This window comes from Somniosus microcephalus, chromosome 3 (assembly GCF_052327205.1).
Source record: "Somniosus microcephalus isolate GS21.2 chromosome 3, FLI_Smic_1.0, whole genome shotgun sequence".
Taxonomy (NCBI): Eukaryota; Metazoa; Chordata; class Chondrichthyes; order Squaliformes; family Somniosidae; genus Somniosus; species Somniosus microcephalus.
Genome location: NC_140989.1, coordinates 383,265,014 through 383,287,011, shown reverse-complemented (window position 1 = coordinate 383,287,011; position 21,998 = coordinate 383,265,014). Strand labels below are relative to the sequence as shown.

At 47.8% G+C, this 21,998-nt stretch overlaps 1 protein-coding gene across 1 annotated transcript in view; it reads right to left on the bottom strand.

Annotated features, from left to right (window-relative positions):
• Nucleotides 1-1,723: 1,723 nt before the first annotated feature.
• LOC147122471 (uncharacterized) overlaps nt 1,724-21,998 on the bottom strand; it is a 300,233-nt gene continuing 279,958 nt past the window's right edge. The window contains exon 5 of the mRNA XM_085983628.1: nt 1,724-4,082. Within this exon, the coding sequence (XP_085839754.1) occupies nt 3,869-4,082 (214 nt within the window). The 3' untranslated portion in view covers nt 1,724-3,868. The remainder of the gene's footprint in view (nt 4,083-21,998) is intronic.

The window sequence follows — 21,998 nt, the reverse complement described above, 5'->3', positions numbered from 1 at the left end:
ATAAGATAGGCTGGCAGCGATGGCCTTCCGAGGAAGGAGGAGCTTTCGGGAGAGAACAAAGGTTATACAGTGTAAGATCCGAAAGCTGTTCCGTATGTAACTCTTCTCGCTTTTCAGACAAGATGACCTTATTACGATTAAATCACTGGGCTTACCTGTTGCTGTTTAACCCAGTGATTGAAAAGTCAACTACGCAAATCCTATTAAGCGCTCCATAAAAACACTGACCGCAGAGGAACAGAAGCTCACAGTTTTGTCTGAAATCAACACTTTTTTCTTTCGCCTCCAAGACATCACAGGTTGAATTCTCTCGACCATCCGTCCCTCGCTGCGGAGATGCAGGTGTTTGGTTTCTTGCTGTATTTTCAATATTTCTCTCAAGACCCTTGGGGCGGGGTGCGGCAGCACCGTCTTCGCATTAAAATCAAAAATCCTCATTTGAATATAGACCTTATTCAAATTTAGATATTAGTATTTATCACCCCATCATTGGCGGCCGTGCCTTCAGCTGCCTAGGCCTAAACCTCTTCGCCTCTCCTACTTTAAGATGCTCCTTAAAACCTACCTCTTTGATCCACCTCTTTATGTGGCTTGGTGTCAAATTTTGCTTGATTAACGCTCCTGTGAAGCGCCTTGGGACGTTTTACTACATTAAAGGCGCTATATAAATACAAATTGTTGTTCAGTGCTGCGTTACGGCCATTTCTTTTTAACTGGGTCTTCCGGCCTTAGCAGATTCAGGAGGTTCCCTTCGGGGTTGCTGTTGGCTGCATGAAGGCCTCGTGCAATATAAAAGCAGCTTAAACTAAACAGTGCTCGGAGCCTCCCTCCCCACGGCCTCACCCTGCTCCGTTTTCTACCCTCTTCTCCTGACTCTTGCCGGGGTGCAGTTAGAGAGTGATCCAGCAGCCCTCCAGGATCACAGCAAAAGGGAGCGAGCGAGCCTAGGCAGAGAATGTTGGCAGTAATTCAGCCATGGTGGAGGGTTGGAGAGAGGGGAGGGCATCACACTACAGCTGAGCCTCGTCCTGTCCTCAATTGAGATCCGCATGTGTACACTTTCCAGCAGGCTTCACCAGATGGCAAGCTGAAGCGGCTGATTTTCAACCTCTCTAGCCCAGGGTGCCAGAACCAATTATTAGCAGCCCTAATTGATGGATTTTTGTTAGGGAGGGTATTCAGGGTTATGGAACGAAAGTGGGTAAATGTAGTTAAGGTGCAGATCCGCCATGATCTAACTGAATGGCGGCGCAGGCTGAATGGCCTACTCCTGACTGCCAACCTGACTGAGACCAGGGCCTGGAGTTTGCTCCGCATCTGCTGCCCAGAGAGACGTGTAATCCGGGCGCAAACCAATTACGCGGCATAAAAGATCGCGGAATTTTGGGCTCCAGCGTGTCACGCGAGTAACTCCAATTCGTCCCAAGTCTGCTGGAAGTTTTACGTCCGTTCGTCAGAACGAGTCTCCGCCTTCAAAACTTGCCGCGACTGCCGGCCGGCCCCCCGCGGACACTCAAATACGAGCGTCCTCCAATTGCTCCTGTTTGTGGGTGGGGCATCTCTATAAAACCTTGTGGGTGGGAGGGGGGTGGGGAATCTCTATAAAACCTTGTGGGTGGGAGGGGGGTGGGGCATCTCTATAAAACCTTGTGGGTGGGAGGGGGGTGGGGCATCTCTATAAAACCTTGTGGGTGGGAGGGGGGTGGGGCATCTCTATAAAACCTTGTGGGTGGCAGGGGGTGGGGCATCTCTATAACATCGCAACCAGAGTTTTAGGCGCAACACGGAAGAAAATAATTCCTCTCGTGTTAATTGCGATTAAAAACAAAATGATCCTCACTGAGACCCGCCTTTATTTTCTGTTTCTTTGAATATTTATGGCAGCAGTATAAGTCATCCTAAAAATTGAAAAGCCTCCCTGGTTGCAGGTTCTGAAACCATTAGATCCGCCATTCAATCAGATCATGGCGGATCTAATGTGCACGAATGAAGGTCAAATGAGTTGAAACTTAAAACGTTCATACTTGAAGAGTATTGCGTGGGTTTGCCGCTTTTCTTTGGGCTCCGATTGTTTACGCTGATTTGCGCCCATTTTGTGTTTGAGCGTATTCTAATAAGATTGGGAGGCTACTTGGGGTGTAACGTGACATCGGCAAAATGGGAGCGACATTGGGCACAGCTTGGAGTCTAACTTCCGTGTTGTGCCCACGGAGGAAACTCCAGGCCCAGCTAACTCAGCACAGGCCTAAAATGTAACCCTGGGTCTGTATAGTGAACCCACTGAACCCATCGGATTCTGTGCATTCTTACATAGGGCTTTGTACACGGAGAGTAGATTCTACTCCTTAGCAAAGCATCGTATTGGATGCTCTGGCCAAAAAAAAAACCCTATGGGATTCTAGAGGCCTTGCAGATTTTGGAAGCACTTCTATAAGAGTTTGCAAGGCCGACCGTAAATACCAAACAAATTTCATTCAGGTCCCATAGGCTCCACAAGAACCCTATTAATTTAATAGACCCATTTAAAATCCTTATAGCGGGCTCCTTTTACTCCGACAAAATATTAATTTACCAGCGCTCTAATTAAGAATCATGCAAGCATTTGGTACAAAGTCCTTATTATGTGCAAGTATTACATTTAAAGTAGCAGCAAAGGTTAACTGAAGTGTACATCAATTACTGAACTATACGAGATGGGGAAATATATCCGACTGCTGCAGCGCGATTTATTAAGACGACACTTGTGGCTCCTCTGCTCCCTTCCTGCAGTCTTCAACCCGATGAGCCTGATTCCTTGCCGAGGCAAGGCTCCCCCGGTTGCACGTCTCGAGTTTCTCCAGTGGCTTTCTGTGCAAGCATTCGGAGGCCCCGATGCAGGAAATGAAATAATCCAACACTCGTACAGACATGAAAGTGCCCATCTGGCACACAGGGCTATCTAGCTTCGAAAGCAGTCTCACTTTTGTCCTTGCTTCGCAAAAAAAAAGAGGCAAACAGAGCGAGAGCCGCACGGATTTTCTTTCTCTCGTTTATGTACAGTGTTAGCATGGAGCTGACAGACACCAACATTTGTGAACACTCAACATGTTTGAACGACGTTCCTTTGTCCGCTAAGTGTTTTCCAGATTTTTAAAAAACTTTTTTTTTTACAAAGTAATGTGCATTTTTTTTTTACAGAAAGTGCTATTATAAGATTCAGACTCAGCAACACTGCCTTAGTGCAGCCCACAGAGCCATTGATTTCCAGAGTGCAAACATGCTAATAATACATTTTAGAAGCAAAGAAATAATTAACTGTGGGGAGCTTTACTGCAAAACCTTAAATGGCAGGACGATTTATGTTGAGTTTAAGAGTCTCCTTCTTTCTTCCCTTTTGTGTTATTGCATTCTTGCCCTTCAGCACCCACCCAGGCCCTTTCAACGACAGTTAACCTGCAAATACAGAAGGCAAGCAAGCTTGGGCAGGTTTCCTATTTCTCATAAAAAGTCCTTGCCCAAGCTGTCCCACGATAATTGCTCGGTTGTTTTATTTTTGATATTTCTTTTCCTCCAGTGCTACTTTCTTTTTTCACTACTCGCTTTCCCTCGGAAAATGCAGCCGTCGGGTTCTGTGGAACTGCCTGGCTGATGATGCCTCCTCGATCCAGCGCGGTTCCTGCAGAGCTTTCGACTGTCAGACCCTCCCTCCCGCCCATCCCCAACGGGCAGCCAGAATGCCAGCAGGAGGGAAGTCTGCCCATTCCAGAAGCTAAATGAGTCACCGAGAGTCAATCTGTTTTCCTTTGCCACCGGGGGGTGGTGGTGGTGGGGGTGGGGGTGGGTGGGGGTATCCCCGGGTCTTGGCCTCGCCTGTGCTGTTCTGCTCTGCTCATACACACAGCTCCAGGCTCAGGCCCTTGCTCGGCTTGGCTGCCTCCTGCTTGCCTGCTTCCATTCTGCTCGCTGCAGCTGCTGTTGGGCTTTGACCAGCCAGCCACAGAAGGTTCACGCCTCTGTCACATTTCTCCAAACTTCTGCCCCTGATGGAGAACGAGGACATTTTGGCTCTGTTGTATTTGCTGGAGCAGCAATAGACGAGAGTCCTGGAATAAAACACACGCATGCCTTTATTTAACAGAATAACTCAAAACAAAACTTTGGTGAGTGTGCTGCAGATGCCAGCGTACATATTGCACAACGGTTATAAAACGTGTGTTCTGCAAAATTACGACCCGCCATAAAAATTAACTAACGTTTATATATTTATCATATTTTAGTAAGTGCTGGACTACTGAAAGAAATCTGCCGATGTAATTTTGTTTACTGCTAGCTGCAAAGATGTACATGCAGACAGATGTTAACTATTCGTGGACTGCCTGTGACAACAATCTTCTTGATCGCAGTTCTTTGTGGTGTTTGTTCTATTGTGTCGCTGCAGGTTCTGCACTGGTTCCAGCTCACAACAACAACTTACATTTATATAGTGTCTTTAACATAGTAAAACATCCCAATGTGCTTAACAGGAGCATTATCAGGCAAATATTTAACAATGAGCCACATAAGGAGATATTAGGACAGGTGACCAAAAGCTTGCTCAAAGAGGTAGGTTTTAAGGAGCATCTTAAAGGAGGAGAGGTAGAGAAGCGGAGATGCGTAGGGAGGGAATTCCAGAGCGTAAGGCTTTGGCAGCTGAAGGCACGGCCGCCAATGGTAGGGCGGAGGAAGTCGGGGATGCACGAGGCCCGAATTGGAGGAACGCAGTAACGCTGGCCATTTAGACGTGGCAATCGTGTAGTCCATTACACAAACCATATGAATTAGTCCTGTATATTTTTCTACTTCGCTAATAAATCCTATAAGGAATTCAGGAGAAACGTCTTTACCCAGAGAGTGGTCAGAATGTGGAACTCGCTTCCACAATGGGTGGTTGAGGCAACTAGCATAGATTCATTTAAGAGGAAGCTAGATAAGTACATGAGGGAGAAAGGATCAGAAGGCTATGTTGATCGGGTTAAATAAAGGGTACAAAGAGGCTCATGTGGAGCATAAACACCGGCATGGACCTGTTGGGCCGAATGGGTTGTTTCTGCGCTGGAAATACTATGTAATACTTTGTAAGGCTTCTTGTTAGAAACATGCAGAAAATGTTTGGAACTGCTACAGGAACAAAATGTCGCATGTGTTTAGAAAATTGAAAGGGATTTTCAAATGGTTAAAGGTATTGCCCAGTGCGTACTGAGCCGTGCAGCCAAGGAAGATCTTGGGCTCGATCCCTTGACAGTGCTGAGTTCGCTGATCCTAGCTAGGGCACTCGTTGGGGGTCATTGCAATTGGCCTCAGCCCTTCCTGGCTAGAGAAGAGAAAAATCTGCCAGGGCTCCCTGTCCTGATCATTATCCAGTGATGCCCAGTTGAAAAGTGTACGTGTGTGGATGTCGGATGAGAATAACATTGGGCTTGGGTATGATGACTGCCGACACTGCTCCCTGTCTAGCATCACACATGAAGACGAGCACTTGCAGGAAGATGCCAGAGAGCTGTAGCACACTTGGAGAACTGTAACCCAAGAAGAGTCAATGCCTTCAGCAGAGGAGCAAGAAAGAAGAAAGAAAGACTTGCACTTTATGTGGCACCTTACAACAGTTCTCAAAAACACCTTATGGAGGCAAACAACAGCTGGCCATTTTGCACACAGCAAGATTCCACAAACAGCAACAAAATGACTGGCTAGCTCATTTGTTTTTGGTTGAGGGAAGAATGTTACTAAGGAAACCATGACTACTCACTGCTCTTCTTCCCATTGGAGCAGACAACAACAACAACGTGTATTTATATAGTGCCTTTAATGTAGTAAAATGACCCAAGGCGCTTCACAGGAGCGTTATCAAACAAAATTTGACACCGTGCCACCTAAGGAGATAGTGGGCAGGTCAAAAAGGTAGATTGAAGGAGCGTCTTAAAAGAGGAAAGAGAGGTAGAGAGGTGGTGGAAGGGAATTCCAGAGTTTAGGGCCTTTGTAACTGAAGGCACGACTGCCAATGGTGGTGTGATTAAAATCAGGGATACGCAAGGGGCCAAAATTGGAGAGCACAGATATCTCAGGGGGGTTGTGGGGGAGATTACAGAGATAGGGAGGGGCGAGGCCATGGAGGGGTTTGAAAACAAGGATGAGAATTTTAAAATCGAGGTGTTGCCAGATCGGGAGCCAATGTAGGTCAGTGAGCACAGGGGTGATGGGTGAACGGGACTTGGTGCGAGTTAGGACACGGGCAGCGGTGTTTTAGATGACCTCAAGTTTCTGACAGACTGGGCCTGAGTTTAACCATATCCGGAAGACGGCACCTCCAACAGTGTAGCATTCCCTCAGTGCTGCACTGGCGTGTCCGTCTTGATTATGTGCTCAAGTATTGTATTGGGACATCATAACCTTCTGATTAAAAGATGAGCGTGCTACTTGTTGTGGCAAGCTGGCACAAAGGGGGGAATAATAGGGAGAAAGTTGAAAAAAAACTAATTGAGATAAATAAAGCTTACAAAAGGAATCTTTAAGCAAGGGTTGAAAGGATTTGAAAAAAAACTTTATTGACATTTAAATCCATGGCTATATATGAGACACTTAACAATTCTAATCACTATTAAGATTTTATGGTACAATTAGAATGTTGGACGAGTTACTTTCAATTGAAGTGAAGCCGTTCCACACTTAATGCTCAGTTCTTTCTTGTTTACGAGAGAAATATTCTAGAAAACAATCCCCTGTTCTCAGGACTCGTGAAGTGTCTCTAAAAAGCTAATTTAAGAAAATGCATTGCTTGCCTGCCCCATTTTTGTACGTTTCTTTCTCCATCACATTATGGACCATTTCTCAGTCAGTAGGCTGGGCACCAGGATTCCGCCAGTGTCACCACCTGCGAACCATGTTCACATAGTCATTCAATTCTGCTCTCCGTCTCTCGGAGAGAAGTGCCTCGGATGGGGTTGCCACCATCGAGACTGTGGCAGCTGAGATCAGGACTTCCCATGTTGGCAGTTCTTGCGGGGGTTGCGGGAGGAAGAACCTGTGCTCTTTGTGCCAGTCCTTGGTGCAGCCCATTGGTGCACTACTGCCCTGTGCGAAAGGTTTGCCCCTTTAGAAAACGCTTCTCAGATAGGTTTTCTTCCCTTCATCGCCATGCTGCATATCATAGCTGGGAAGGAAGATGGGCAGGAGCCCTGATCCCAGCCCTCTACTGATTCGACTGTGCAATCAGTTGCTAGGGAGCATGCAAGATGGTCAGAAGGTGCCTCTCCCTCTGTTCTTTTCTATAGTCCCATGAAAAGCACTTAGCATCAGCTTAGGACTGTAATATAATAACGTAGTAATGGTATAACTTCATAATGAATATAACAGGGAGCACGGTGTTCTGGGATCATTAGCTGCTAGAATAGGTTATCCGCGTGCTTTGTTCAGTACAGCCAGTCTGAGAGACATTCATCCTGAAAATCTATGGACCGGTGATCCTGGTATTTACGCTGGGATTGTGCCTGCTGGGAACATCCACCGCTGACCCCGTCAAACTTTCTGGGATCATGGTGAGATTAGCGGGTCCAAATAGCGGGTGTCCGCACCATGTGGTGCCCGCCATATAAGAGAAGCCAGAATGTCAAGCGCTGGTGCCCAGGACAAAGGAACTTGTAGCTGCCCTCTGTGGCTCCCTTATAAAAGGAGGTCGCTTTAAAAGTGACCTTGATTCCACCGTGGATTCTCAAGGAGTCCCCACATTCACCACTGGCCAGGGGAGTTTTCCTAGTCTGACCAGATGTACCTCCAATGACTCTATGCTGGGTCGCTCGGAAGCCCCGGGGTTCAGGGACACCTGCAGCAGGACATCACAGAAGGCTGTGGAGGCCAAGTCACTGAACATATTTAAGAAGGAGATAGATAGATTTCTAGACACAAGGCATCAAGGGGTATGGGGAGAGAACGGGAATATGGTATTGAGATAGAGGATCAGCCATGATCGTGTTGAATGGCAGAGCAGGCTCGAAGGGCCGAATGGTCTACTCCTGCTCCTATTTTTCTATTTTTTTCCCCTGTGTTTTCTATGTCCCGATTCACGACCCGACCCCCTTCATGATGATGGCCTTGTAAGGAACAGGGCCTTACTCACACTGGTTGTAACAATTGAATCAGCGCATGTATTTCCTGGAATAATGATCTTCTGAGTTCCGTCTGGTTACGGTTTCTGCAATCTATTATAAACAGCTTGGGTGCTTGCTTTGGGGACTCTTTCCAAATGCTTCTCCAAATGTTCTACCCAAATGTCACTCAGCAAAGCATAGTGGGAAGTAAATTTGTAAAGAGCATCTGCTGTTGTGGAGGTTAATTGCTAATACAAATCATAAGCACATTATGACATTGCCCACAGCCTCCTGTACACTTGGTCCTGTACTCTCTATCCCTTTCACATGATAACTCAGAATTCTCAGCTTCTCTTAGTTAAAAGTGCTCCATATAAATTGACTTGGAAGTTCGCTTACAACAACAACAACATACATTTATATAGCGCCTTTAATGAAGCAAAATGTCCCACGGCACTTCACAGAAGCTTAATCAGTCAAAAATTGGCACCGAGCCAAAAAAGGAGATATTAGGATGGCTGACTGAAAGCTTGGTCAAAGATGAGGTTTTTAAGGAGGGTCTTAAAGAAGGAGAGAGCGAGTTGGAGAGGCGGCGAAGTTTAGGGAGGGAACTCCAGCGTGTAGGGCCTAGCTTAGCGTGAGAACTGCCCTCTTGAATGGCACTGAGTATTTAATATTGTCTGCAGCTTTCATGTTTCTGCGCTTACATGTTTCTTTTTACATCTTTGCATATTTTTGATGGTGACTATTATAAAATGGTTCTGACATTCTTTTATGAGTTGTGGGCGTCGCTGGCAAGGCCAGCATTTATTGCCCATCCCTAGTTGCCCTTGAGAAGGTGGTGGTGAGCCACCTTCTTGAACCTCTGCAGTCCGTGTGGTGAAGGTACTCCCACAGTGCTGTTAGGGAGGGAGTTCCAGGATTTTGACCCAGCGACGATGAAGGATCGGCGATATACTTCTAAGTAAGGATGATGTGTGATTTGGAGGGGAACTTGGAGGTGGTGGTGTTCCCATACGCCTGCTGTCCTTGTGGAAGAGGTCGCGGGTTTGGGAGGTGTTGCCGAAGAAGCCTTGGCGAGTTGCTGCAGTGCATCTTGTAGATGGTACACACTGCAGACACGGTATGCCATTGGTGGAGGGAGTGAATGTTTAAGGTGGTGGATGGGGTGCCAATCAAGCGGGCTGCTTTGTCCTGGATGGTGTTGAGCCTCTTGAGTGTTGTTGGAGCTGCATTCATCCAGGCAAGTGGAGAGAATTCCATCACACTCCTTACTTGTGCCTTGTAGATGGTGGAAAGGCTTTGGGCAGTCAAGAGGTGAGACACTCGCCGCACAATACCTAGCCTCTGACCTGCCCTTGTTGCCACAGTATTTATGTGGCTGGTCCAGTTAAGTTTCTGGTCAATGGTGACCCCCAGGATGTTGATGCAGATATGAACAGATATTCATTGGTATTGACCCTTAGATTAGTGGCAGCTTCAGGGAATCCCAGGCATCCTGAGCCTGCCAGCTCTTTACACGCCTTACTGAAACAAACCCTCATTTCTAATGAGATGTTGGACCGAGAGTCCCCATCTGTGTGTTCAGGTAGATATTAAAGATCTTTTTTATGGGTTTTTTAAGGCACTATTCGAAGAAGACCAGGGAGTTTTCCTGGTGTTCTGGCCAACATTTCTCGCTCAACCAACACCACCAAAAACAATATCTGATCTGTCTGTTTACCACCCAAAGTGGTGAAGGTGAAAATGACCCCCCAAGTTTCTCTATCCTTTCCTCTTAACTCCGTCCTCTGACACTAGGCCTCTGCTCAATCCCTCCTCCTGATGTTGTGCTTGAGATCAGGAATTCATCATGTGTGGAGTCACTGGCACCAAACCTCATCCTAGATCTCTTCACGGCAGACCGCACATAATGCCCCCGCTCTGCATTGGTATTGATAGATTTGAATTTCTGCCCAAACAATGTCATTGCACCAGCTCCCCTAGTGGCCTAGTGAATAAAGGCACCGCCCAGCGTAGCACTAATACTTACTGACCAGAAGAGCCCAGGTTTAACTCCTGGTCTGATTGGCGTTTGCAGAGCTCACCGTGGCAGCACGGTGGCATAGTGGTTAGCACTGTTGCCTCACAGCGCCAGGGACCCGGGTTCGAATCCGGCCTCGGGTGACTGTCTGTGTGGAGTTTGCACATTCTCCCCGTGTTTGCGTGGGTTTCCTCCGGGTGCTCCGGTTTCCTCCCACAGTCCAAAAGATGTGCGGGTTAGGTTGATTGGCTATGATAAATTGACCCTTAGTGTTAGGGGGATTAAATACGTGGGGTTATGGGGATCGGGTGGGATATGTGTCGGTGCAGGCTCGATGGGCCGAAATGGCCTCTATCTGCACTGTTGTGATTCTGTGATTCTGTGAATCGGGCAACAACTGGCATGCTACAATTGGCCACAGTTCCCTTGGGGTAGGGAGGCTTCTGTTCATGATAGCTATCCAATGACGCGTCTTGGAAAGCGTGTGTGCGTGTGCGCGAACGCGTATATCTGTGTGTTGGAGTTGAGAAAGGAGAGGGTCAGGTTCAGCTGTGATGACCTCGATGACTGCCAACACGTTGCCCAAGTTCACACAAGGAATGGCTACAGTCGCCTGTGCCAGTCAACCAAACCCAGCAAAACGTCGCTGCTTTCAGGTGAGTTGGGGAGAAAAAGGGGAAGACAGTTAGGGGAAAAAACACATATTTCAGCCTCCAATGGGTTAAACCTGCCTGTGAAGTAACCGGATAAGACTCAAGATGGTGCAAACGTTCTGATTCAAAACATAGCAATGTCCTGCCTGTGGTGCACCTTAGAGCATGTGCTGACTGTGATTACTTTTCAACTGTCTGACACATCCATTAGTTGGTGGGAAAGGCAGCAGGATAGGTGTAAAGAGATGAAATTTAATGAGCCCAACAAAATACAAATTCAGTCCAACGCCTTGCATGAATTTCCAAGATGTCTGGCGGTGGAAGAGAGGTGGACCTGCAATTCATGGGCGTCAGAGCGATGGTATTCAATACATTTTTAGGGAGGGGGTACAAGTGGTCAAAGCACTGTACACATGGAGAGCAAGACACCGATTGAAGCAGGTTGATCCAAATGCCCCTACTTGACTTTTCCTTTTCCCTCTGTTTGCACGCAATGATTCTTTGTTTTAGCGAAGGCCATTTGAATCCAAACCCCGTTATCCATTAATGAAAGCAAGTCAAATTGTCAGATGGGGCACCAACATGAAGGAGCAATTAAAAAAAAAATCTGTATATGCCACTTTAGATAGCATGGATATGATTGTGTTCAGTCCCACATTATGTAATTGACTGTTAATAGCCTCTGCAGTGGTCTAGCAAGACACACATTTGCACAAACAATCACTACTAAAGAGAAGGCCCACCAACGCCTTCTTAGAGGAAGGCCTGCGTTGGTGGTAGAGAGGTACCACCAACGCTGCCTCCGCAAGATCCTGCCAATCCATTGGCAGGATAGGCGCACCAACGTCAGTGTTCTTGCTCAGGCCAACATCCCCAGCATTGAAGCTCTGACCACGCTCAATCAACTCCGATGGACGGGTCACATTGTCCACATGCCCGATACGAGACTCCCAAAACAAGCGCTCTACTCGGAGCTCCGGCACGGCAAGAGAGCCCCAGGTGGGCAGAGGAAACACTTCAAGGACACCCTCAAAGCCTCCTTGAAAAAGTGTACCATCCCCACCGACACCTGGGAATCCCTGGCCCAAGACCGCACAAAGTGGAGGAGAAGCATCCGGGAAGGCGCCGAACACCTGGAGTCTCTTCGCCGGGAGTAAGCGGAAGCCAAGCGCAGGCAGCGCAAGAAGCGCACGTCAACCCAAGCACCCCACCCACCCGCCCCTTCAACCACCGTCTGCCCCACCTGTGACAGAGACTGTAGGTCCCACATTGGACTCATCAGTCACCTGAGAACTCATTGTTAATGTGGAAGCAAGTCATCCTCGGTTCCGAGGGACTGCCTAAGAAGAAGAGAGGAAGGCCTCCTCAGGGAAACTAGGGATGGGCAATAAATGTGGCCACGTTAGCATCACCCACATCCTGAGAATAATAAAAAAAAGAGACAGCTTTTTTCTTAATTTGTCCTCGGGATGTGGGAACACAAATTTAAATCAACATTTTTACCCAACCCTAGTTCCTTTCAGAAGGTCGGTGGCGGGTCTTCAGAGCTCTCATTTGTACAAATGAATGGCCTCCTAGGAGAGTCAGCCACGTGGTGCGGACTAGAGTCAAGTGTAGGCTCGACCTGGCAGGGGTGGCAGGCTCCCTACCCTGCAGGACATCAGCGAACCGGCTGAGTTTGTACAACAACCTGGCATCTTTCGTGGTCATTTGTTTTTTCCGGTGCTCGCCCACAAATGACCAGACTTCAGTTTCACAACTTGCCATGGAATGAACCCAAACTCATAACCTCCGAGTTACTAGTCCAGCGCCGTACACTGGAATCCTCCTGAAACGGCACGGGCACAGACTTAGACCTCATGGTCCCATCGTGGTGCCAATTCAGAAGAATGCGGGCACAAATCACAAATCGAACCCTCCCTGGAACTGCCTGCATTCTCCTGTACCACCAACCGCATCCTGTCTGCTACCAGAACGCTGTTCAGTGAAAAACAAAGTCTGCAAATTTTGTGCTTATTTGACATGTGCATGTAATTAATGTATGTACGCGGAATTTGTTTTCAAGACCTAAATTAATACTACAATTATGGAGCCAGCCAGCAGCGTAAGTGGTGCAGCTCTACTCAATTCGTACAGGAGGATTTGCTTGCTGAACTCAGATTACAGCGCAGGGGTTGAGTGTACAGGTACAGGGGGCATTTTTCCATCGCCAGAATGCCGTTGATGGCAGGCGCGCCATACTCTCGCTGTCGATACCGCTATCTAACATGAAGCAGGCCAGCCCTGCAGTTCCGGCAATGTCTGGGACATAGCTTTTCTCGATTCCCCTCGAGCAGAAATCGGAGGCATGGAAAATCAAGTGGCTCATCCTGTCACCCCCCCCCCCTTCCGACGGGGGCAGTAAAAAAAGGAAAGGGGGAGTGCGAAATTCAGAGGGCACGGGTCTTGACACGAGCTTCACTCTCCCGGACTCCCAACAATGTCAATGTTGTGGGAGATTCCAAATCGTTTCCATCAGGATAGCTAGAATAAAGTGGGATCCATTCAGGAATATGACAGGTTGGTACAGCAGCAGCTTTCTAAATTTGGCTTGAATTTGAATAAAACCCATCTGCATAATTTACGTAGTGTTATTTAATTCAAATTCAATCTAAATTAAATGAGTCCATGCAAATAACATTAAGAAAATGAGCAGGAAATGAGTACCACAATTCACTGTTGTTAACCACTGGTCGACTACACTGTGTTTATTGAATATTATTGGGAATTGCTTTTTATTTTTAACAATAATTGCATGTTCGGCTCTTAAAATAAATCTTTATTGTGCCGTTCTGTTATCAAAATTGGCAGGCACTCAAAGTGAAATGATCTTGAACTGAGTGAAGGAGTGACCTCCTAAACATTCAACGGCCTCGGCAAAAATCCCAGCTCCTGATGGCTTAGTTGGCAAAACTCAGTCCTGCAAATCAGAAGGTATCAGGCTGGATTTCTGGGTCTGCCCTGAGTTGGCTGATCTCAGTCAGGCTGGCAGCAGAGGGGCTATAATTGGACTCAGCAGCTCTGAGCTCGGGAGTGGAACATCAGCTAGGGGATAGTCAGTGACCCGCCTTGGGAAGTGTCCACGTGAGGCTGGCAGGTACGGACAAGATTGAAATAACAACAGAAAATACTGGAAAAAACTCAGCAGGCCAGGCAACATCCGTGGAGAGAAATTAGAGTCGATGTTTCGGGTCAAAACCCTTTATCAAGACTAAAGAGGCACAGGGAATGAAATAGATTAAGAGGCCAGGCTGGGAGAGAACAAAAGAGAAATGAAGAGACATTAAGAGGTATTCAAAACGAGATGAGATGGTGATAGGACTAGTGGAGACAAAAGATGGCATTTCACACCTAATGAGCACTTGGTTTGAGTATAAAACAAGACTTTAATCAACTGTTTCAAAACCATGAGATTCTAGTTACATCACTAGTTCCTGGTTACAGAAACATCCTGAGCAAGCTGGGCCCACGCCCGAGTATTTATACTCCTTGGACGGCGCCACCAGCTGGCCGCCCAGTGTTACTTCACGAGTCATCTCTTCATGAATGATAAGATTCATGACATTTCTTATATCTAGAAAAAGGGAAGGCTGAGGGGTGACCTAATAGAGGCCTTTAAAATTATGAAGGGGTTCGATAGGGTAGACATAGAGAAGATGTTTTGCATGCCCGATACGAGACTCCCAAAACAAGCGCTCTACTCGGAGCTCCGACACAGCAAGAGAGCCCCAGGTGGGCAGAGGAAACGCTTCAAGGACACCCTCAAAGCCTCCTTGAAAAAGTGCAACATCCCCACCGACACCTGGGAATCCCTGGCCCAAGACCGCACAAAGTGGAGGAGAAGCATCCGAGAAGGCGCCGAACACCTCGAGTCTCTTCGCCGGGAGCAAGCGGAAGCCAAGCGCAAACAGCGCAAGGAGCGCACATCAACCCAAGCACCCCACCCACCTGCCCCTTTAACCACCGTCTGCCCCACCTGTGACAGAGACTGTAGGTCCCGCATTGGACTCATCAGTCACCTGAGAACTCATTTTTAATGTGGAAGCAAGTCATCCTCGGTTCCGAGGGACTGCCTAAGAGTTTCCACTTGTGGAGAAGACCAAAAGTAGGGGTCATAAACAACGGACCCTGTAATTTTTTTGTGGCCCATTCAAAATACCATGCATGCGTGGTTTTTCTATTTAAAAGCCAGAAAGTCGACTGCGCGGGACCCCTGGAGTGCTGCGTGGGGCCCCTTGAGCATTGCACAGGACCCCTGGAGCACTGCGCGGGACCCCTGGAGCATTGCACGGGACCCCTCGAGCATTGCACGGGACCCCTGGAGTGCTGCGCGGGACCCCTCGAGCAATGCACGGGACCCCTCGAGCATTGCGCGGGACCCCTGGAGTGCTGCGCAGGACCCCTCGAGCACTGCCCGACCACACAGCTTAAAGGTCATAAATATAAGACAGTCACTAATAAATCCAGTAAGGAATTCAGGAGAAACTTCTTTACCCAGAGAGTGGTTAGAATGTTTCAGCTTGCTATCACAAGGAATAGCAGGCCCCGGGCCGTCGGACCGTGGAGCCGGCGATGGTGAGGAGGAGGCCGCGGCGACCGGAGCATTCACATCCCGACGTTGTGTTCGGCGAGTCGGGCGGAGGCAGCGCAGCGCAAGGAGCAGCAGCAGCAGCCACGACGTCCCGCTGCAGCACGTCGGCCGGCAGCTCCATGGCGGGAAGCTCTCAGTCCGACTGGGAGGAGGGGAGCCGGGCATGGCGGCCAGAGGTCGGATCGGGAGCGGGAAAGCAGGCCACCACTTGGAGCCGGCAACAGTGAGGAGGAGGCTGCGGTGACGAGGACGGAGTGGCTGAGGGGCATTGTGCTCCCACTGCCACTGGAAGCCATTGTATTGACTTTCTGAACGCGGCGCTGTATGAATAGCTGACGCGTCCCTACGGGGAGTAAGCATTCCATTGTAATTGTACTGGTTACATATGGCAAATAAAATTGAATTGAATTGAATTGAGTAGTTGTGGCGAACAGCATAGATGAATTTAAAGGGAAGCTCGATAAGTACATGATGGAGGAAGGAATAGAAGGGTCTGCTGATAGGGTTAAGTGGAGTAAGGTAGGAGGAGGCTCGTGTGGAGCATAAACACCGGCAAAGACCAGTTAGGCTGAATGGCCTGTTTCTGTGCTGTAAATTTGCTGAGTTATTCTCCTTTCTTTCATGTTTCCCACACTGAGGTCTTTCGTCCTGGTTAGGAGAGTGTCCTGCCTCTCTCGGTAGCACCAATGCTTCTTCTGGCTTGCCTTGTGGGAGATGCTGTGGACATTTTTTTCTTTGGCTTGCAACATCCTTTATTCTCAGTTCGGTCTCTGAGAAGTTGATGAAAGATCGTGCATGGAATGGCCAGCTACAAACTGCAGCAGTGGCTGGGATTTTACGGAGTGAATATTGACGCCACTGTGTCAGCCAATGAGTTGGAGGTGGGGCGGGACTCGTGGTTTTAATTTACAGAAGCCTAGAAATTGGATATAGCCATGAAACGGGCCATGTAAACTGTGCTACCTCAAAATGGTCTAGGTAGCACGCAAAATTCGTGCCCGCAAATCCACGTATGTGCAGTCAATGGCGCCCTGCACCATGGGGAAGCCCGCTATCCTGGGAAAGCCACATGTGTGCTCATCCTGCTTCTTTCTGCTCAGACAGAAGACAATGTAATCCCTTCTCGTGGTGTAGAGAGCCTCAGTGACCTCCAGGATGCAGCAATGGACGGCGAACTGTGAGATGTTAGCTATTTCTCCTGCTGCAAACTGGAAGGATCTGCTGGCGAAGAAATTAAGGGCCACAGTGACCTTGACTGCCACTGGGAGTGCCGTGTTTGCCCAGCTCTCAAGCTGCAGGTCTGGTTGCAGGAGGTGACAAGAGTTCTGTGACCACCTCCTTGGTGAAGCGTAGCCTCCTAATACACTGCTCCTCGCTTAAATAGATATAAGAGAAGTGCTCTTGGAAGAACCTAGGTGGGTAAGGCCTCCTGTTGAGAGCCCTCCAGGCTCTCCTCCTCCCTCTGTGTGCATCTTCTCGTCTTCTTCACTGCCTTCACTCCCTCTGCCGAAGATACTCAAGTGCGAGGGGGACTGCCAGTAGATCCCCCATGACTGTGAGCAAGCGTTGTGAGCAGAAGACTTGAAATGATAATAAAAGCGTTCTCCACTTGCACCAACATTCCCTGTTACCTTAGAACCTTGAAAGAAAATAAAGCTGCTGGAGTTGCAGGAAGTTGCACCGAGCCAGTCAAACTGAACAAACATGTCAAGTGCAACTGATGGCTGATGATCCCTTTAAATACAGCTGCTGGAGCCTCCTTCCAGATTGTCAACGCTTGCTCAGCTCGTTGTAGTTAAGGCATGTCAATAAGTGGAGTGGCGAAGTCCAATCTAGCAGATCGGGCGTCGAGTGAGCGTTGCACACTCACTGACGTCATGATCTGCTTAATTTCAATGATTTTTGAGATTGCTGCTTTCCACAGCACTGCCGGCTACCCCAAAATTTTGGCCGCAGCAGGACCCACCGCCAGCTGGCGGAAGAGCAGCGACCGCCATTTTTTTGCCCAATTATAGCGTTAACAGGTGGCGATAAACCACCCAATTTCTAGCCCAGAGTCTCCAAATTCATAGAAACATAGAAGATGGGAGCAGGAGTAGGCCATTTGGCCCCTCGAGCCTGTTCTGCCATTTAATGAGATCATGGCTGATCACCCAAATTCAGTACCCTGTCCCTGCTTTCTCCCCATACCCCTTGATCCCTTTAGCCTTAAGAAATATATCTAACTCCTTCTTGAATACATTTAATGAATTGGCCTCAACTGCCTTCTATGGTAGAGAATTCCACAGGTTCACCACTCTCTGGGTGAAGAAATTCCTCCTCATCTCTGTCCTAAATGGCTTACCCCTTATCCTTAGACTGTGATCCCTGGTTCTGGACTCCCCCGCCATCGGGAACATCCTTCCTGCATCTAGTCTGTCTAGTCCTGTTAGAATTTTATAAGTTTCAATGAGATCCCCTCTCATTCTTCTAAACTCCAGCGAGTACAAGCCCAATCGACCAATCTCTCCTCATACGTCATTCCTGCCATCCCAGGTATCAGTCTGGTGAATCTTCGCTGCACTCCCTCCATGGCAAGAACATCCTTCCTCAGATAAGGCGACCAAAACTGCACACAGTACTCAAGATGTGGTCTCACCAAGGCCCTGTACAACTGCAGCAAGACATCCTTGCTCATGACGGAAACTACAGCAAACAGAGTCTCCCGAGGACAGCAGGATTATTTCTTCAGCAGAATACAGCAAGTGGAAGATAGTTAATAATAGAAATCAATCCCAGTTGCTTGCAGGAGTGAGGTGACCCAGCCTCGTAGTCTGTGGCCTTGTGCAGACATACAGCCCTCAGACCGTGCTGTTCCTTGATGCTGTCTTTTAAAAGTAAAGCTTATTCACCATGTAAAATTTTACAGAATAAAATGGAAGAGCTGACTTCAACACATTAGCAGTAAACTTGTACAATGCAATGTGTTAAACCACCAGGGAGCACTTGACATTGATGAGTTATGAAATCCCTCACATTCATTTAATAAAAGGTGGTTTAATGTGCAGGCTTTTGCACACACTGCATTAAGACATTCACCAAACACTGAATTTACAGGATACTCACAGTGATTGAGAAACTATGACTGTGTTGTGCTTTTTATTTTGGTTTGAAGTTCTCCTTAAAGAAGAAGGAACGTTTAATGGTTCAATTTTCAAACTCGGGTCCGTGGACTATATAGAGTCCCATGCCAGTATCAGAGTACCGCCGGTCATCACATTTCTGCATTTGTTGACCCGTGAACGTGTTATTTCAGTTCTAAGTATACTGTAAATGTTTTCTCCACTGGTAGCATTGTTTGCCTTTAGGCGATTGACCCTGTCTTCAGCAAGTTAAACAAGGGGATCTCTGGGAGTGTGTCAATATTGACAGGGGTCACATAGAATCATAGAATCTTACAGCACAGATGGAGATCATTCGGCCCGTTGTTCCTGTGCCAGCTTTTTGAAAGAGCTGTCCAATTTAGTGCCACACCCCAGCACTTTTTCATAACATAGAAACATAGAAGATAGGAGCAGGAGTAGGCCATTCGGCCCCTCATGGCTGATCATCCAAATTCAGTACCCTGTCCCTGCCTTCTCCCCATATCCCTTGATCCCTTTAGCCTTAAGAAATATATCCAACTCCTTCTTGAATATGTTTAATGAATTGGCCTCAACTGCCTTCTGTGGTAGAGAATTCCACAGGTTCACCACTCTCTAGGTGAAGAAATTCCTCCTCATCTCTGTCCTAAATAAGGCTTACCCCTTATCCTTAGACTGTGACCCCTGGTTCTGGACTCCCCGACCCAGCAAGTTAGTCCTCTTCAAGTACATGTCCAATTGCCTTTTCAAATTTCCTATGAAATCTGCTTTCACCACCCTTTCAGGTAGTGCGTTCCAGATCTCAACAACCCTCCGTGTGAAAAATTCCTCCTCATTTCCCCTCCAGTTCCTTTGCCAATTATTTTACATCTGTGATGTCTAAGTCAAAGAGGTGGGTTTTTAAGAAGGGGCCTAAAGGAAGAGAGGGAGATAGAGAGGCAGAGAAGTTTAGGGAGGGAATTCCAGAGCATGGAAATCTGACTTAAAAAAAATTCCAACAATATTTTTATTATACTAGTCACACTCTTGTGCATTACAGACAGGAAGTCAAGAGTAGGCGTAGTCTACAGGTGAAGCGAAGTTAGACGGCGGAGTATAATGGGACCAGGCCTTGCGAAGGAAATTCAGTCCTCATTTTAATGTCATACATTCTATTGTTAACTTTCTATAATATTTGATGTTATATTATTATTTATAATCAAATACTGTAGTAAACTTAGGGCAATTTGGGAAGCAGAGAAGTTGAGTTGTTGGGAGTGTAAGAGTTTCTCCCCAGGAGAGGCTGAGGAGCTGGGGATATAAAACTGAGCTGCTACAGTGCCACCACTGGTGGGATGGTATAATTACTGCATGACCAGTTAGACAGTTTTTATTATAAATGTGGACACAGGAATTTATAATGCACAAAATTGGCACAAATGTGTGACAAAAACACAACGAGAGGAAGTTAAGGTTTTGTAATCAGGAAATTCTTGTGAATGCAAGATTTTTAAATATATTTTAAGGTTTTTTTTAATAGGAAAGACTGAACAGGCTGGGGCACTTTTCTCTAGTAAAGAGAAGACTGAGGGGTGTCCTGACAGAGGTCTTTAAGGTTATGAAAGGGTTTGATAGAGTAGACATGGAGAAAATGTTTCCACTTGTGGAGAGTCCAAAACTAGGGCCCATAAATATAAGATAGACACTAATAAATCCAATAGGGAATTCAGGAGAAACTTCTTTACCCAGTGAGCCTTCTTCTCTTCTTAAGCAGTCCCTCGGAACCGAGGATGACTTGCTTCCACACTAAAAATGAGTTCTCAGGTGACTGATGAGTCCAATGCGGGATCTACAGTCTCTGTCACAGGTGGGGCAGACGGTGGTTGAGTGGGTGGGTGGGTGGGGTGCTTGGGTTGATGTGTGCTCCCTCCGCTGTTTGCGCTTGGCTTCCGCTTGCTCCCAGCGAAGAGACTCAAGGACCTCGATTTTCAGTGTGCCGTGAGGCGGGCTTTTAGGCGTGCGGGGGGCTAAAATCCCGAATTCGGGGGTCCCGAAACCATCCCGCCCAAAACCCGCCTCCACGTAAGTTTCAAAGGAGGCAGGTACCCGCCCCGCACTGGGACCCGCCGACCCGAGGCGGGAAGGGATTAGTGCCAATTAACTGCCTGTTAACAGGTAGTTAACAGGCAGTTTTTAGCCTAATCCCTATTTTGAGGGGTGTCATATGGATTCCCGACGGCTCCAAACCACGCCAGGTTAGAGCAGGTGGGTCGTCAGGTTGAAGGACTTGGAGGGGTCGCGATGTCGGTGTACAGGTGAGTGATGGGTGCATGAGTGCAAAGGTAAGTGTGTTTGGTGTGTCCAAAGCGTGTAAAGAAGTTTAAATTACCTGTACTTACCTTAACAGCCTTTCTTCCTCTAGGTTTCGAGAGTCCATCACTCAGTCGGTACTGAAAGCAGAATGGCTGCGATCTGTCAAAAGTGACAGCCTTCAGCTTTCATTGCCGGTGAGAGTTCTAATTGAATCTGCGTAGAAGGACTCAGGTTAGAAGTCAGACTGTCAGTGTTTGACAGCTTCAAACAGCTGTGAAACACTGATATTTCATCGGTCAAGACGTCTTGACAGATGAAATTTCAGTCTGTGACGTCACCTGTTGCCGGGTGGCCCTTAATTGGCCTGCTGAGCCCGCTGGGCGGAATCAACAAGGTCAATCAAGGGAAAATCGCGTGGATTGGCCGGACGTCGATGTAGGCGGGACTAAAACATGAAAGTTGTAGTCCCGCCTCCTTCCCGACTGCTGAATGAAAATCCAGCCCAAGGTGTTCGGTGCCTTCCCGGATGCCTCTACTCCACTTTGTGCGGTCTTGGGCCAGGGATTCCCAGGTGTCTGTGGGGATGTTGCACTTTTTCAAGGAGGCTGTGAGGGTGTCTTGAAGCGTATCCTCTGCCCACCTGGGGCTCTCTTGCCATGTCGGAGCTCCGAGTAGAGCGCTTGTTTTGGGAGTCTCGTATCGGGCATGCGGACAATGTGACCCGTCCATCGGAGCTGATCGAGCGTGGTCAGAGCTTCGATGCTGGGGATGTTGGCCTGAGCGAGAACACTGACGTTGGTGTGCCTATCCCGCCGATGGATTTGCAGGATCTTGCGGAGGCAGCGTTGGTGGTACCTCTCCAGTGCTTTGAGGTGCCTGCTGTACATGGTCCATGTACAGCCACTCACCCAGTGAGTGGTTAGAATGTGGAACTCGCTATCACAAGGAGTAGATGAGGTGATTAGCATAGATGCATTTAAAGGGAAGCTAGATAAGTACATGAGGGAGAAAGGAATAGAAGGATATGCCGATAGGGTGAGGTGAAGAAGGGTGGGAGGAGGCTCCTGTGGAGCATAAACACCAGCCGAATGGCCTGTTTCTGTGCTGTACATTCCATGTAATTCTATGTAAAATGCGAGGTTATCCACTTTGGTGTCAAAAACAGGAAGACAGATTATT